Source organism: Chaetura pelagica, unplaced genomic scaffold (genome assembly GCF_000747805.2).
Source record: "Chaetura pelagica isolate M959 unplaced genomic scaffold, ChaPel_1.0 scaffold67, whole genome shotgun sequence".
In the NCBI taxonomy this organism is placed as follows: Eukaryota; Metazoa; Chordata; class Aves; order Apodiformes; family Apodidae; genus Chaetura; species Chaetura pelagica.
In genome coordinates this window covers 3960838-3978810 of record NW_009954107.1, presented here as the reverse complement: position 1 = coordinate 3978810, position 17973 = coordinate 3960838, and the positions used below count along the sequence as shown (strand labels likewise).

The 17973-nt window shown below is 35.1% G+C and overlaps 1 protein-coding gene across 1 annotated transcript in view; it reads right to left on the bottom strand.

The window, feature by feature from the left end:
* SGCZ (sarcoglycan, zeta) overlaps positions 1–17973 on the bottom strand; it is a 189942-nt gene that overhangs the window by 71248 nt on the left and 100721 nt on the right. The window contains exon 3 of the mRNA XM_010002488.1: positions 713–800. Within this exon, the coding sequence (XP_010000790.1) occupies positions 713–800 (88 nt within the window). The remainder of the gene's footprint in view (positions 1–712; positions 801–17973) is intronic.

The window sequence follows — 17973 nt, the reverse complement described above, 5'->3', positions numbered from 1 at the left end:
GAATGGTTTTAGCAATCAAAATATCATATCTTCTTCAGTAAATGTGAATGTTTTCCATGGGCATCTCACCTTCTCGCAATTACCAGCTGAAGTGGAGGATTTTAATAATACAGATACTAGATGAAACAGAACTGTGTTCCATAAACACACTGGGCAAGTACAATATGGCTGGAACAGGTGTGAGCTTAATTTTCATCTGTGGCTGCTAGCAAGTCTGGTTACCTTTGCACACTCATTTGATGTGGTCATTCAGGGAAATCAGGGCAGATGGTGTGTCACTTTGTATGCACTTGCCAAAGATTTTTTACAACTTGAAGTCGCTGTCTCCAGCCATTATGAAAGCTCAATTACAAACAGAGTTTAGCTTAAAACTATTTGTGAGCATATCATCAGCACATGAGGAAAAGCGAGTGGATAAAACACTGCTTAATGCAGAGTATGAAGTATGTATTGCTGAGGAGTTTTGTTTTGTCTTGTTACAGCTGTCCCAAAAATAATCATGTTCCATTAAGCTATGTTTTAAATATTTTGAGGCATTTTTACTTTCTCTGCCTTTAGCTAATGCCATCATGTTCTTACGATCCATTGTATGCATTTGTTTTTTGAGTACAGTGATGAGAGATTTTTTTTTGCAATCTTTTATCTTTGATGTTAATGAAACCTACTCATAAAGCTAAACTGATACATATAACACTCCATAAAGAAAACTCACCTACTGTCAGTTGTCCAGTTAACTGTCCCATGTGATTTCTTGCATTCACTGTTACATTTCTGTCAGACTGCAAGACCAGCGGGCTATCCTGGGGAACATGTATAAGAAAATACATAAGAGAACAAAAAAATTGAGGTAGAATTAAGTTAGAACTAAATAGATAATATGGAACTAAATAGAGAAGGGAGCTGTGCCAAATACAACAGCCTTTTAATATTCTTACAAAGCATTTTACAAGTCTAATTTTCATATAAAAGAGCAACAAGAATATATTTTAAGCTTAAAAACTTTGTGCATAGAATCCCCACTTTAGAAATCAGAGTGAAATGTAGTTTATATAAATTGAGCTTTATTTCCTGAGGATATTGCAAAGTTACAAATTCAAAAAGCATTAATACAAACCTGTTTCATTATCCTTTTCCACATATACTTTTCTACTACCTAACCAACACTATACAACAGTATTCTATTAATTTGTACAACCCACAGTATTTGGATTGCACTTATTAAAACCTTACAAACCCAGCCATGCATTTCATTCACGGTAAATGGTATAATTATTCTCAAAAAGCAGACAAACAGCACTGGAAGGTGTTGTCATATAACAGACAACCCTGAGCAACTCTCAATGGTACCTGACAGATACTATTAGTGATCAAGCTGATATAGCATGAAGAGAAACACTGTATGATCAGTACTGCTATTTTTGGAGTCAATTTGCAGCACAGCTACGTTGCTACCAGCATACCACTAGGTAAGCTTTTAAGGAATATTTACACACATATATATGAGCACTGGAACAGGCTGCCCAGGGAGGTTGTGGAGTCTCCTTCACTGGAGACATTCAAAACCCACCTGGATGTGTTCCTATGTGATGTACTCTAGGTGACTCTGCCCTGGCAGGGGGGGTTGGACTAGATGATCTTTCAAGGTCCCTTCCAACCCCTAGGATTCTATGATTCTATGTGCATGCATATCCCGTCTCCAAAGCCAGATCTCCAGGGCAAGGACAGATGCATGGAAAAGGGAAGGAGTTTCAACAGAAACCCAAGAGAAACCCAGCATTAAAAAAATAAAATAAATAAAATCAGCTTGCTGATGATGCTCGCATTGGAGGGGGGATAAGTGCATGAGGGGAATGAAAGTTAGGATGATGGCTGTTGCTGCAGAGCAGCACTTTCCTCCCTGGCATCACCTGCTACCACACCGTTCATCCCCTGAGGCTTGCCGTGAGACCATAGGTACACCAATGCTTCTGGCAGTTTGCTAGCACTTAACTATTTTTAGGTAAGTTTCTCTAACAGCAGTGAGATACCTGACAGAAACAACTGAGGAAGTGCCCTGGGTAGAAATGGCTAAGAGCTAGGAAAATATTTCTGAAAATTATTATATACTCATTTTATTCTTAGATTCTTCCCTGGACATCCATTCTGGTAATTCCTGGATTGAGCATAATAAATTACATGAACTTCTGCATCTCTGTGTGTGTTCAAGCGTGTGTCACTTAATATACTGGTTCTTCCTGATCTTGTAAGTTTTTTAAAGAGAGAAGAAAAGGGGTTAAGGAAACAGATAGATAGATAGATTGCTTTAACCTGAATGATGTGTTAAGTTTGCACTTAAATTTTCTATACCTTACAATCCTTTCCCCTTTGAATCCAGGGCTTTACTCTGTGAAAAGCAGTCTTCTCAGTTGTTTTCACTGTGATTACTAACTTCAAATGACACTCAGTTCCCTGGGAAGTCTGAAATTAGTCTGAGCTAATTTCTAAGAGTTCAGGTGTGCTTCATCTCTCACTGGACCATGCTATGACCTCTCTAACGTCCTGCCAATTAGCTTTGCATCACAGAATCTGGCAGATGAAAGTAACTGTTTAGCTTGTCCATCTTTCTAGATAAAAAGCTGTAATTATCAGTGAGATGCTGTGTTCGGTGTGACTGGTTTGAACTAAACACGTGATGCAATCAAGGGAGCTTCTGGCAACAAAAGCAGATGCTAAGGACCTTTTTCGCAACACTTGATTTGATTTCCACTTTCCTTATGGTCCTTTGAAGATCATTAGTCCAGGCGACTGTTGCTCTGGGAAAGGAGGTTGTCCTGGTTCACAGCGGCATGGCCAAAGTATATTTTTAAGGAGCCCTTTTCACTTACATATTGTCAGTATTTAGAGAAATCTTTTCAGTTAGACTTCAGCACGGAGAGTACTTGCACCTTCAGCAAGAGAGTATTGGCATGCCTATTTTAGCCTGTTCAGGTAAAAGTCTGGTAACCTACACTTCCAAGCACTGTTCGTAGTCTGAACTGAAGATTTCTTTCCTTTCACCCTAGGAAAAACAGAAGATTCTCAGGCTAAAATCTGCCTCTCAGGCTTCTTGTTCTCAGACTCTTATTGTAAATACTTCTGTATTAAAAGCTCAAGTTCAGAATAATTAAAGATCAGGTGAGCCAAGTTTGCTTTCTTCTCTTGTTGTCTTATTTAAAAGACAGAAAGAGGGATACAGAAAAAAAACCTTAATTTTATAGTCCTTAGATCCTGGATGTCAAATTTAGAGCTGCAAGCTTAAATCCTGGACCAAAGAAAGTCCAGTGGCAAAACTCCTATCAATTTAAGCAGTACAGCATTTTAACTACCTGCACTGTCTGCCCGCGCCTCTGTTTTCCATAAGAAGTGGCAAAAGACAGATGTTCAAGGTATTACAAGGTAGTATACTCAAAGGAGTTAGCAACTCAGATAAGACTTAGCTGAAATCCGTGGAATTATAGATCTTCAAGATAAGTATAAAGTAAGGAGAATGTCAGTCATGTTAATACAAATTAACATACATCTACAACATAAAAGTGCTGGACAATTTCCTCTCTTGAGCCATCAGATCTGCTGCTTTTTTGAAATTAACTTCATCTTGCAATTTAATAGACTTGATAATTAATTCATCCATTAATATTATTTCTTGACAGTTTATTTGAATGTATGAGAAACAGAAATAAGAAGGCAGGTCTCTCTTGCCCATCCCAAACTTTCAATCCCTGGAAAAGGCCACTTCATACTTTTAGTTCTAGTGCCCTGAATTCAGAAGCTGTTTTTGCTGTCTGAAATTGGAGTACACAACACTGGAACAACGAGGTTGCTGAGGCAGAGAAAACTTAAGACCTCTTTTGGATTTCCAGTATTATTCAATGTTGGAGCAAAGTAGTCCCTAAAATCCAATACTACAAGCTGAAATCTATATTATTACATCTTCTTCCACAAAAAGTGCACACAAAAAATTGTAACTGGATAGCTGACCTTTTTCTTCCTGCTTTTTGTCACAGAAATTCAGATCTTGCCCTCCTATTTCATCACTTGCATAGCAGACATACAAACAAGGCTTATTTCCCACTCTCTATAATTCCAACTTGAACTGCAAGAATGTGTGATTAAGAACAGAAGTAGGCTATATACATTTTGTCTGGGAATATGCATATTTTTGAAGCATTTATAGGAATAGTTTCACAATATACTGCAAAGCCAGTGGAAAATCTGTAAGTGGGACAAGTCATACTTTTCATGTGATGATTTTGTAAGCACTCATGCACATCAATGGCAGCTAGTTCCTCAGCGGGAAGTTGCTTTCCTTCAGTTATACTATCCATCTACAGGACAATGAAAAGTTTGCTTTACAAACACATTAAAAAACCAAAAATAATGAATGTCATAGATAGTGAGATTTTGCCAGCTTTATTTTTTTCTGCAAATTATTTCTGAACTCAGCTCATCTTAATGTGGAAAAAAAAAATAAAATTGTGGAAAATAAAATACTGAATCTCGTGTCTTTAAAAGGTCTAATGTATTGATTTTTTTTTTTTTTTTAAGCTAAATCTTTTCAATAAAAACATTTGAGGCAAAAGATTTTATCTGGGGAGCACAACTTTCTGTGGCTTTCCCGAGTCCTTACCGAATCACAATTATCAAAGAAATTTTCATCCCAAATATAACTTCTCCTGATTTGTATTCTGGACTGACTATAAGCCTTTATATCTGAAACATGAAACATTCTCACAGAATTGTCTTAGATGTTACTCATTCATTAATAATTATTTTTAAAAAAACAAACACAACAGATGTAATTTTGAAAGAATAGTCGCAGGCTGTAAATACAGCAGCTCATTAACAGAACATTTGAACTATTTCTGCAAGTGATCTTCAGAAAAGAGTTAGTAAATGATTAGTGATGCCATTTCAAAATGATACAAAAAGCAATACATAAGAAGATTCTTACAGTTAAATAGGGCTTTTAATAATAAAACCCCTCCTGGCATGGTTGTCCTGCTTGGCTCCCCTCACCCCTCAAGGTGGACCTATTTTGAGGATCTCAAGAATTCCTGATGCTCATGATACTGCATGAGATGACTCCTGTTACAAGTGTTACAAGTTACAACTTGGAGATTTTCAGTAGTGTATTATGGGAATACCAGGTGAACATGAAATTATTATAGTCACCACTTATCTGAAACAGCTTTGCAGTTCGGATTCATGAAAGTATCAATAAACAAAGGAATTTAGGGGATATTTTAAAAAACTTTCTGGACTCTGAATCCAGCTACAAATACAATGGAAATGGAAAATTTGGATAAAAACATTGGTTTGGTGTTAGTTTTTTTCATGGTGCAGTACTAAAAAAGTCAACTTTTATTTTTAGAATTAGATGAGCAGATTACAGTAAGTATATGAAAGATGGATACATCACTTTGTAAAGTTATTTCACTAAAAAATAATCTGCATGAGCAATCATAGCAAAACTCATTTTTTACAGATGGTTCAAATAGTGATAACATTTTTGACAAATTGCATGCCTTTTAGACACCATTCAAATAGGCAATCCCAGCTAATTAGCTTAGTTTTGAAGAGAATTTCCAAACTGCATTATTTAAATTAGAAACAGTTTAAATTGAACAATTTAATTCCGGTTAGTTTAAGTCAACATTAGTTTAGTCTAGGTAAGATTTTACACTGTATAATTAAAGATAATCCCAAACTTATGTTCAGAAAACTGTTACTTATGGTAACACCACTCACTTGGACACTGTTAGCAATAGTAGCAATTTGTTTACCATAGCTTATAGCACAAGCACCACCTCACTTAAAATTTGACTCCTGTGCTTGACCAAGCACACCACTTCAGGTTTCTGGACCTCGACATGGGGTCATATAGATGTATGAAGTAATACAATTAGTATATAGGATTCTAGATCTGCCAACCCCATCTGTTGGCAGTTTGTGAGAGGATGTATGGTTATATACTACTCTGTTGTTTGAGCCCATCCTCATTATGGGCAGCTAAAATAGTTATGGCAGGACATTTCCTTACAGGACTCTTTTAATAAACCTACCCTGATAAACTAGTGACTCAGAAGGATTTCCAAGGCACTTACAAATGTAAAAATAAATTTAAAAAATATTAAAACTCAGTATTAGTTCTCAGTGTGTTCAGAAACTCATTGTGGCATTCCCCATACCCAACCACACAGTGACTGTGAATTGCAAGACTTTAAGAAAGACAGGGAACGTTTCCCCACTGCTGCATAGCACCCCAGTCTGTCTACTGCTCTAGAGGCTCATACTGTGGGTGACACTGGAGAAGCTGATCAACTGTGTCTGGTCAACGACCCAGACAGTAGCATTAGCAATACCTGAGTTATTTGAACACACCATAGTAACAAAATGGGAACTGAAAAAAATAGAAAATAATTTCCTCTGGTCAGGCCAGTAGCCCAAGGGAGTCAAAGAGCAACTGAGTAGTTTTGCAATAACTACACGGATAACTGCAGCTCAGGCAAATGAGGGATAACAAGCATGAAGACTGCCTTGAGGAATTAGGTGCAAAAAGTTTGGGAGGATAATATTAAGGACTCAGTTAAGAAGGGTAGAAAGCAGAGCAAAGAAGCTGTGAGAGTTTGGAGAGCATTCATTATCTGTTTACCCATTTTTCAGAACCAGAATATTAACCTGTTTCTCAGAAACCTTCCTTGCAAATGCAGAGGTAATAGCAATGTAGGTGGAAGAAAAACCTCCAGGGACTAAAGAAATCACACATCTTGTAAGCTAGGAGTCTCAGAGACAAACTTTCTATCATTAACTTTATTATTAGCACTAAAAAAGCATGACAGAATTTGAATGTTTGTTCTTGCTCAATTGTTTTTTTAACCTAAGAGTAAAAATTTAATCCCTAATAATTACACTCAGAATCAGGAAGCTGACTGCAAAATCACAGTAAACATCTTTGGACTTTTGCTTTAAGGAAACATTACAGATACCTTAAGATTTTTACTAAATGTTACTGAAAGTCTGTATTTTTTTTTTTTACAACAAATTTGCACATTAGAGAGTTTTGGAAACGTATTCAAATAAAATATTAGGTCAATACATCTCATAAGCAATGGCAAGACTGATTTATATACAATTATGATCAAATTCAAGTAGAAAAAACATTTTTAATATAACTCACTGGTAAAATGAGTGGCAGATTTGACATTATGGCACAACTGATTTGGTAAAAATACTCCAAATATTGATGTAGAGACACATTTTCAATAAGCTACAAATTCTATTTTTCCAAGTCAAGGAGGGAAATATACCCCACTTAATTGACTAACCAAGTAAATGAAAAGCTAAGGAAAACAGGTAAACAAAACATAATCGATAATTTGAAAAAAAACCAAAACACAAAAAACAAACAAAAAAACCCATAAAACATCCCTAGTTGATACTGAAAGAAATATCCTACTTGTGGTTATTGACAAGGTTCCAAGGAGCATACTTTCTGGATAATTCTTGTTCATCAAAGGATGTTATCACCATTCCCAACCTCTGGTCTGTTTCCATGTCAGCCTTCTTAAATGCTAAAGGCAATTACAGATATAATCTGTCTTCAGGACACAACAAATCTGAACCCAAGCTTGGTTATACCTACCAAAGGAATACAGATGTAGCCAACAAGTATCATACACAGCACTCTGGAGATCCACAGGAACTGGCAAAGCTGCACAGTGATCATGGCTATAACCTCCAGACAGAAATAACTTCCCTGTTTTACTTCCTCATATAATGCACCATGAAATTTTTATGACAGCAGAATTCAGTCATGCATTAAAAACTCAGTGTTAAAGCAGAAGCAGATGATATTTAAACAGCAGACAAAAGATGTGATTTTCTGGAATTGATTTAAACATCAAACAGAACTTCAAATGGAATTTAGATATAAACATCTTGACTAAAAATACAATAAGATTACAAATGTACTTCAAGGAAGCTTGTTAAATACTCAAAGCTCTCTCCATAGTCATTAAGCTTGTGACACAGCAAGCAAAAAGATTTTAATTAGGAAAAAAGGTAGAGAACCAATGCAAGTCTTAAAATCTGAAGCCAAAATATTAAGGATGGAATCACTGTACTTCATCCATTTCAAGCCATCATTGCTTGTGCTCTGGGTATACCAGTTGTTGAATGGATTTTTGCCATTAAAGTTAAGCCCAACAGTAACCTAACAGTTCACTATGCTATTTGAGATCCTGTGTTTCTGTAGCTGTCAACCATGATATATACCATTACGGTGAAACAAGACTGTGTTTCTCATGCCTTTTTAACTTAAAGTGCTAAAACTTGAAATACAGCAGCAATTAACTCCAGGAAGACGGTGAAGATATTAAAGGAAAATTTATGCAAATCAAAGTATATTCATACACTTTAAAGTAATTTCCCACCATTCCCTGCTGAAGGGCCATTTCTCTAGAGAATTTTAATTGCATTTATTTTAGACACCCTAGCCAAGGCAAAGAAAATAAAAATGCTGTAGTCAGTGATCTGAAAGCCTGGATTTATGTATAACTTTTATCAGATTCCTCATTTTCTATGACAAAGTGTGCAATCCCTGTTCACTTGACACATATCAGGAAATACACACTAGTGTATTTCCTGATAAATGAAAAAAAAAAAAAAAAGCCAAAATAAACTTATTCCATTACGTTTACCTAATCCTATCCTATCATCACTTTACTGAGCCTTCCCCTGCATGCACCCATTGCTTATTGTATCAAATGTTTGGTGCTTTCAGGCTTCATTATTGCAATTCCTTGATGTAAGCACTATCAGATCCATGGATGTTTAACATGATGTATAATAAGGCTTTGATAAAAGCATCAAAAAGAATAGGGAATAAGAACAGCAATTACAGGAATTACAAATAATACACTGATTATCTCTAATGCCTATTATGAAAAGTGTACTTAAAAATTTCAGACATCTTGATCATGATAGCCCAGGGCTGAGGACCACAACAGTTATGGAAAAGGTCTCAGCAGGCATTTTATCAGTTGCTAAGTACAGGAATTAGTCCAAAACTGTCTTTGCAGCATTTCTTTTCTGAAAGTAACATCTGTGGTGTTATTGAAGAAATTAACTTTTGGCTGCCTAGCTTGAAGAGTCAGATAACTTCACTCATACTCTGGCTTTAAGAAAGCAGGAGAAGCAAATTTTTAACTCTTCTGTTTTAATTATAGAAAATTAAATGCCTTTCTATAATCCCTGAAGTTGGTCTCAGCCTTTTCAGGACCAAAAGTATTTGGGTCCAAGTCTCCTATCATCTTATAATAAAGGATCAATCTCATTACTTCTTATCCTTATCTTTTGGTGATTAAGCTCCTCTTAGCGATACTGCACCTGTAAAACTTTTTATTCCTCCTCCTTTCTCTACTACACAGCATTCCTCATTCTATGATTAGGGCTGCTCTGAATTTCCCAGGGAAAATTACATCAGCTGGCAATTTTTCTCCCCATCCAAGGGAGAGCAGTGTGGCTGTATCATATCAAGAGACAACAACAAAATTCTCTATTAACAAAGATGTCTCACATAAAAAGGAATTAAGATGCCTCACATCTATTTAGTTGGTACAGTCTCCTGAATATTTGAATATGTATGTGAAAATCTAATAAGTAATGCAAAAGTCTTTGTTTTCCAGACAGAGCCACTAAAGGACCTTAATCTGAATTATTATTTTTTAATAAAGTATATATCTGTTGGTACCATAAATGATGAAGAATCAATAAAGATCCTGACATTACCTTGAACACAGCAACTAGTAGAGAGTATTTACCTTTAATTTCACACACCAACAGCTAGAAATTGTCCTTGAAAAGTATTACCTCACCTTTTGCTGCTGTACATTCTCTAACCTTGCAAAACATTTAATAAGATGCTTTACTATTAGTATGACACAAACTTGGCCAGTATCTGAGCTCAGAATTTGTTTCAGGCCTTCTCTAAAACTTGTCACCTCTGGGAAGGAGATATTCATTCCCTCTTTACTGCAGGACATGATTTGTTGCGTGGATAAACTGCCTTTGTATTTGCTTTTGAGACTTGCCAATCACAGACTAAAACAAGTCACCAGACCTGTTCTGAAGGTCAAAATTGAGGAAATAAAACTCTGTAGAGAGAATTATGGTTCAGGGAAAGAAAATAAAACTCTGTAGAGAGAATTATGGTTCATGGAAAGAGATGGCATATGCCCTTTTGGGGAAGTATATTATTTTCCAGTGGGAAGACCACTAGTGTCAACTTTGCAGTTGCAGATAATTGCCGCCTTCTAATAATAGAGTTCTTTTCCAAAGGATATAATTAACAGTTTGTCTTTCTTTTCTACTCTCTAGTAATTAAGAATTTCTTTTTGTTCGAGTAACTGGCTAACTTTTTCATACCGAAAACTTTTCCACTGCAGATATTTAAATATTGAAAAAAAACTTGCCTCCACTGACAGAGAACACAATAAATACAATTCTGTGACTTAACAGTTTCCCACAGATGACATTTAGATTAAAACACCATGAAAAACCTGCAGAATTAATCAGTAAAGGTCTACAGAGGAAAATTATTTTAAATTCAAGATCATAGAGCAATATGGGAAAATAAAAATGGTTGTATTTCCTTAGCAACAGTGTTACACTGCTGAAAAGATCTCATTCAGACTTGCATTAGTGTCTGAGTACTTCTCATACTTCTGGACAAGGAAAACAATATACATAGCATAATAAAAAATAAATAATTTATTTTGCATTTTTTCTTCCTTAGTGGCATGAGAGTGGTTTTAATATTTTATGTTGTATTTCTGGAAATTAGTAAAGGTCTACAAAATGTAAAGGGGTAATTGAACAGTATTTTCAGCTTTTCCAATCCCAGATAACAACAATGAAATAAAAGCTGTTTTATCGACTCACAGGGTGCAGTTTTGCATTATCTTTTTCTTCTCAGAAAAAAAGTAAAAGCTTACATTGGTTCTGCCTCTAGCCTTCATCCCACTTCAAAATGATCTTGCTTACCAAAGAATAAAACCAGACAATACCACAATACTAGTTTAAATTGGTTAGTTGATAATTTCATTATTTTCTAACATACAGCTTGACTAAAGCCATTGAACAGATCAAAGGAACAGGGAAGTCCTGCAGTAGAGTATAGGGTTGACCAACTACGAGTTGCAAAGAGCAGAGATTTTTTAAACTGTTTGAGAATAGAGAAGTATTTGTCTGTGAGAGGATCTCACATGAAATGGCACTGTAAGTCTTCCAATACTTACATAGTTTCTGTATGAGTGATTCATAGCAAAGTTGAAGTAAATAAATTAGAACCTTTCTTTGTTCAGAATGTGACCATGCATTCATCTGCTGCATTCATTAAGAATTTGAACCAAATTCAGACAGTAAGCACTCCAAGTAGCAGAGACTAACAAGAATTGATTTAAAGGGTTCCAATATTCCTTCAGATAACAGACAATGTTAATTTAAAACACTGATAGCTCTGTGGTTTTATACAAGGGTGACATTTATAGTTAAATCTTTATAAACTCTATAAAATAAAAGTTTGTGCAATACCAATTTTTAACTCATGAATTGCAATGACTTTTGAGCTGTTGAAACTGCAGCACAGTTTTTACAAGGCAAACCATCCTATCAGTCAAACCCAATCTTGTTGGATCCTAATAAATCTGTAACTGCTTCTTAGCTAGTAACTGGTTGCATGATAATTCCTCCCCTGAAGAGTGTATTTCTTTTGGTTTTACTTTATCCATTTTGCCATGGAGGATTACACAGATGGTTAACACCTTGAGTACAAAGGATTGCCAGGCAATAAAGTGGAAACCTATTTAAAGTCAAATTTTGCAACTACAGTTAAATATTATTTCTTGTAAAAAAAAATTAAGGAATCTCTCTTTCAAACAAATGGTTCACCATCACTGGCAAAATTTGATTCTTCTACAGAGAATCCAAGCCAACTGACGCATATGTGGTACTGCTATTATTTGCCTTCTAACCAACCTTGCTGCTGTATTTTGTCAATGCCATGGAGGTGAGGGAGGAAGGTTAAGTGGATAATTTCAAGAATACAATAAAATTTTCTCTGCTGACATGTCAATCTAAAAAGAAATTTCAGTTAATTCTAGCTGTATTTCTGCTAGCCTATAGTCTATATATAAGAAAATATGAATTGTTCAATTTTCATCCTCTGTAAATGCTATATTTACATTACATCCTAAATTTATTAATCCTTTACCCAGGGTGGTAATATGCCTGTGAGTGATGGAAGTTATCCTTCTATATATAGATGGTATAATGGATGGATCAACTTGAATCAGGAGATCTTTGAATGAAAACATATATAATAATGCATATATCCTGAAAATTATTTTCTCTAATAGTCTGGCAATAAATCTATAAAATATAATAAAAAATAATCTTGATATTTTGAATATTTTTTCCCCTCATATCTCTTGCTCAATAACCATGCTAACAATTATGAAATGTGATGCTTTCGTCTACCTATACCAAAAATAATTTTTTAAAAGTAGAACTAAAAAGTAGATGTGGGAAAACCACACCAGAATTAGTTTTGCTTCATTTTACTAATCTCAGCTAGTAGATTTCTTTTTTTAACCAGTACAATCATAAAAGCCATGATGAAACACAGACACATTTCCCAATTTCCTGAGCTTGAATTTAATCTATTTTTTTTCCTACATAGCCATCAGCAAATAGTCCTACCTCAGCCAAAGGCTTTGAATGCTAGTCATCTATCAGTTTGTCTTTTGAGGGTCTATCATAAAACTGTATTTTAACATTGTACTCTTTCTAGGTCAGCACTTCTGAAGTGTCAAACACCCTGAGGGAAAAGGAAGAATTCTAGTTGGGAACAATACTACTAAGTCAGCATATATGTAGCTCATTGTCAGAAAAGCTCAGGCAATTTTTTTTTTTTAAAAGAATGCAAACAGCAAGAAAAATGTAACCATAACCTACTTTATAATCCATATTTTAATGTCTCATAAATTATACTAAATGAATTCTATTAGTGTAAGTACAAGAACACTAGTCAAAGATCTATATAGAGGGAAATGGAGATTGTTAAAACCTACAATATTCCCTGTGTCATATGAGACTGAGTTACACACTGGTTTTATTTTGACAGAAAATTAGGAAGGAGACATTTAATGTAATTATCTGTATTTCTTTTTATATGCTATATTAAAAAAAGAAAATGAATACAATTTCATAACGAGGAAGGCTGTCTTTTTCAAAACAGCATCATGCCAACTGCTGTTGGGTTAGCAAGGAGGGACAATCTGGCTTTCTTGTCAGATGGAGAATACCAAGCTCCACAACAAAGGAAGCACTCAAAGTCCCAAAGTACATTTCTCTATCAACTTTTTTTCCTGACAAGCTGAGCTGTGAGGTTGAACTGCATATTTCAAGGACAGGTTCTCAAATTTCTTTTCACTCCAGTGGGCCCTCTTCAGAATTGGCCTCTAAAGGAAGCATATGATTTATATAAGTTGACCACTTTGGCACAGGGGCTCTAAAAAAGAGTAAATACATAAAATATTGTGTTCATTTGTACCCCCTTAATCACTCTTTCAAGTAATTAAACTACCAGTTCCCACAAGGTGGATGAAGATCTTGCCAAGGGACTTCACTGGCAAGGTGAAGTCCTTCACAGTCATGAAAATCCCCTTCTCCTTAGCCAAAATAATGCATTGTCTAAGGTGATTTTTAGGGGTACAATTTCAAGCATTGTTATAAAATTATAAATGTAAATTTCACACAATTTAAAAATAAAATCAAGTTCTGCACAATGTGATGAATTTTGAGGTTCCCTATCAAAATATGTAAGTGATCAGCTTAGTAGTGTTAATTACAATGGATTACTGTAGTTTAATTTAATTTTCAATTTTATATTGCTTGTATGACAAGCCCAGTCATGAAGTCATAGACTGCAAATAACTTAAAATGTTTTCTTAAGTCTTTCATTCACTTCCTTGACACAGATTAGATCACAATATATTTAATCCTATCCAAAAGCAGAAAAATGCACTGACTTTGCGGTGCTGATGTCAGGGATAAAGGCACACACACACATCACTCAGTAGGCAACTTAGAAAAATCTCATGAAGATGTTTTATCAACCAGAGGTTATTTTGTGCTCAAGTATTTCACAGCAATCCTGGTAGGTGTAAATAACTTGTAACAATTGTAGAAAGCTAGTGCTAGAGATGATATAGATTTATTTATGCTGATCCAGGTGCAGTGGTCTTGTGTGCACAGGAACTGATATGCAAAATATTTCTGATGGTCTCTGTTTATTACAAAATGGCCTTTCAGTACCTGTATACAGCAATGATCTGTCTGTACTATCTAAACTTCACTGACATCTAAAATCAGAGAGTATTTCTGATAAAAAGAGATAAGATGGTAAAATCTGAATGTTCTGAACCTTCAAGCAACAAAAGTAGAACATAAAAAAACAGCAGTATTTTTCTAAATGAACTTGTCCATTTTTTCACTATAGCACCAAAAAAGCAAAGCCTACTGCTGATAATGAACTTGTTGAGCAGGGTGCTGGATTTGTGCATCTCCTCCTCTGTACCATTAAAGGATTTTTGAAAAAGCTTGGGATTTTCAACACAAATCTTTTGTTGTCTGAAAACCACAAAGTTCTTCACAGATTTGTTTTAAATACTAATATATACTAAAAATCAGCAGGGAGTACTGGTGAGGCATTAAGAACTAATCTCTGAAATAGTGATTTGGGGGCTGAAAACATCAAAAGAGTTAAAATTTCAACCAGGTATTAACTCGTTGAATGACTTTTTAGCAAATTAACCAATTATCATATTTTAGCTCATTTAGCATTTTCAGGCAAAAACAGAGAGAACACATATTTGTATTTAAAACAGGCATCTTGCATTTGAGAAGAAAGGACAGGGTGGATAAGGCTGTAGACACAGATTCATAGACTGAAAGGAAATAAAAGTAAAATCCCAGAATCTCTAGCATCTTCTCCGATGACCTGTTTGGCCAGATCTCTTCAGCCTTTGAGCATCATTCCAAAAAGGACACATAAATGTCTCCACCTATTCTGGCAGCATTTCAGCCTCTTACAGTTCCCATAGGTGGCAAAGTGCACATGACCCCTTTGGACCTCTCTGAGGCAAGCTTTCCTTCCATTTGTTCAGCCACTGACTAACCTAGGATACATGTGAAACATAAGAACAAGGAACTATGTCTCACTCCTGGAGTGCTGAAAATTGTTTACAATTTTTTTCAATTTGCTACGAGTCAAAACATGTGGAAGGTTCTCTGAAGTATTAAAATAATTTCACTACGATAATGAGATTAAAAAGTTCAAATCAGTGTCCCTGAGTTGCCATTGCTTCAGCTGTTCAGAATGCCCACTTGTATACAGATTTCAAAAGGTTAACACAAAACTGTATGGCACAATGACAATTCATAGTTCTTCTAATTGCCACAATTTGGTAGAAAATTGCTTTGGCTAATAAATCACTTTCAAGCATTCTTTCTCAAGACAAAGCCAGGCTTTATCACAAGACCAGCTGTCAGAGATTGTTTGTTCTTCAAAGTTACAAAATTTGGACGTATAAAAGCCCAAATGTCATTGTCAGTGTAAGAGGCTTCCAGAAGAGTAAGATGACCTGATCTGTCCAACAAAAAAAACACATAAAAAACCAAAACAGAACACTTCAACTCCTATGATTCATATCTGTGTTCACTTTCAAGAACTTACTTAATTTCATAACTACTGAAATGAAATAATACACATATTTCACATTTGTAACACACAGTCAACTTGGGACTAAAATTTGATATTTTGACATCACTAAATATTATCAGAAACAAGAGATTATGTGGCAATTCCATATCTTTTTATAAGATAAAAAAATGAAAGTAATTTTCTCTAGGCTGATCTGTTCAGAAATTTATTTTCTGTATTGTCTCCTGACCCTCCTGCCTCACTTCTCTTCCCATAAAAAAAAGACCAAGAAACCCCTAAAGTAAACAAACTGTTACTTTGTCTTGCACTAATGAGTACACTGAATCCACATTGTTTGTCCTGTCACTTAATTTTGGAATCACTGAGCTTATGAGTCATTATAGCCTAACATGTCAACAGCATTTCATGGGGGATTAACACTCATTTATCTTCTATATACCATAATTTGAATACCTCTTTGGGATCTTTCTGTGTTATGCAATAAATATAGAAACTGGAATGTTATGAATTCCTAACTTGTAGTCCAGACATTTTTTTTAATCACATGTGAGACTGTTGTGGAGAGATTGAAAAATCTCATTTTCTTTTTTTTTTTTTTATTCTTCATCTAGAGTTGTTCCTTTTCAAGGGGTATTCCTGGACTTGTGCTTAGTGCTCAAATCCCTGACGTGTAACTTGGTAAATGCAGTTTTTTTCATTTGGTCCTTACTAAGTATTTGTAAGACCTCCTGTTAGGCTTAGACGTTCCCAAAATTTTTTTGGGATGTTGAATTGAATTTGCTCTGCAAGGCCCTGAAGCTGGAGCCACAACAGCAGATAGCAGATTTCCTTTTTTTTTTTTTTTTATCCTCAAGGAACATATTGCATTGATTTAAAATTGGTTTACTCTAATCTTCTGAGTACAATAAATAGTATGGTAAAACTATGGAGTTCTATATAACCTGCAGACCAAAATTAAAAATTATGTATTGTAGTCTTTCTTCCAGTATTTCACAACAAAAGCACATATCACCAAGGATATCCAAGACCAGTAGTGCATCTGTAAGCCAAAAGTCATTAACGGAGGAAAAGTAATTTCTCTCAGCAGTCTACATGCCAATGATATTTATGAAATTAATGTCTCATGTCTTTGGCAAGAGACAGAAAGGTTAAATTGCTATATACATAGATAATCAAATCAGAACAATTAATTAATCTGGCTTTCAGCATAATGTAGACCACAGGGCCTTAAGTCAGTAATTTCTGCATTGGTTTCTATCCCACATCCCTTAGGCAAACCATCATGTTCTTTCACAGCTAAACAAAATTAATTATATTTATTAAAATATCAATATAGGCCAAGATTTCTGAAAGAACTAATTTCAGATTCAGGAAAACAAAATGCAGGCAGAGTCAAAACCCGTAAGATTCTATTATGAAGAGCAATTTTAGTTATATTAGTAGCAATGCATCACATTCTTGTAAACCTTCAAGGAATTTCAAGTTAGTGAACTCTAAGAAGCTATCAGATGAGAGAATCTATGGCTGTGAAGTTGAATACCTCTACCATAAACAGCTTGATGGTAAAATTCTCAAATGAGAAAAGCCTATCCTTCCATTTAGCAATTTTTTTATATTCAGAGAAACTATATAAGATCTCTAGATCAGTTTTACAGTTCAAATTAATTATTGATGTAACTTCAATGTTCAATATACTAACTACAGATACCACATATGCACATCATCTTCAATGTCTTTAGGAAGAGAACACATTTTGGGAAATACAGAAGTACCGAAAGTAACAACGTAATCCAGGGAAGAAAACCAACCTGTATCTTTACATGGCATCTCAGAATATACTTAGTAAGAGCTCCAAAAGTAAGTGCAGCAGTCGATATTGCCTTAGCATACGGTTTACTGTACGTATTAACATTTAAGGAGCTATGAAGCACCGAGTATTATCATTAATATTATTTGATGAGGACAGGGCATAGACTGAATTTTACTGCTAATGCAGTTGCATTCCCCGTTATTCTAGTTTCTTGAATTACATAAAAACTTTCAACCTGTTAAATGATTCCATTTTATATCACAGATTTACGAACCTCTACAAAGACAGGGTCTGGTTATTTTCCAGACAAGCCTGAATATCCTTACAGAAAAACACATGGACAGATGGCCTTCTTCCTGCT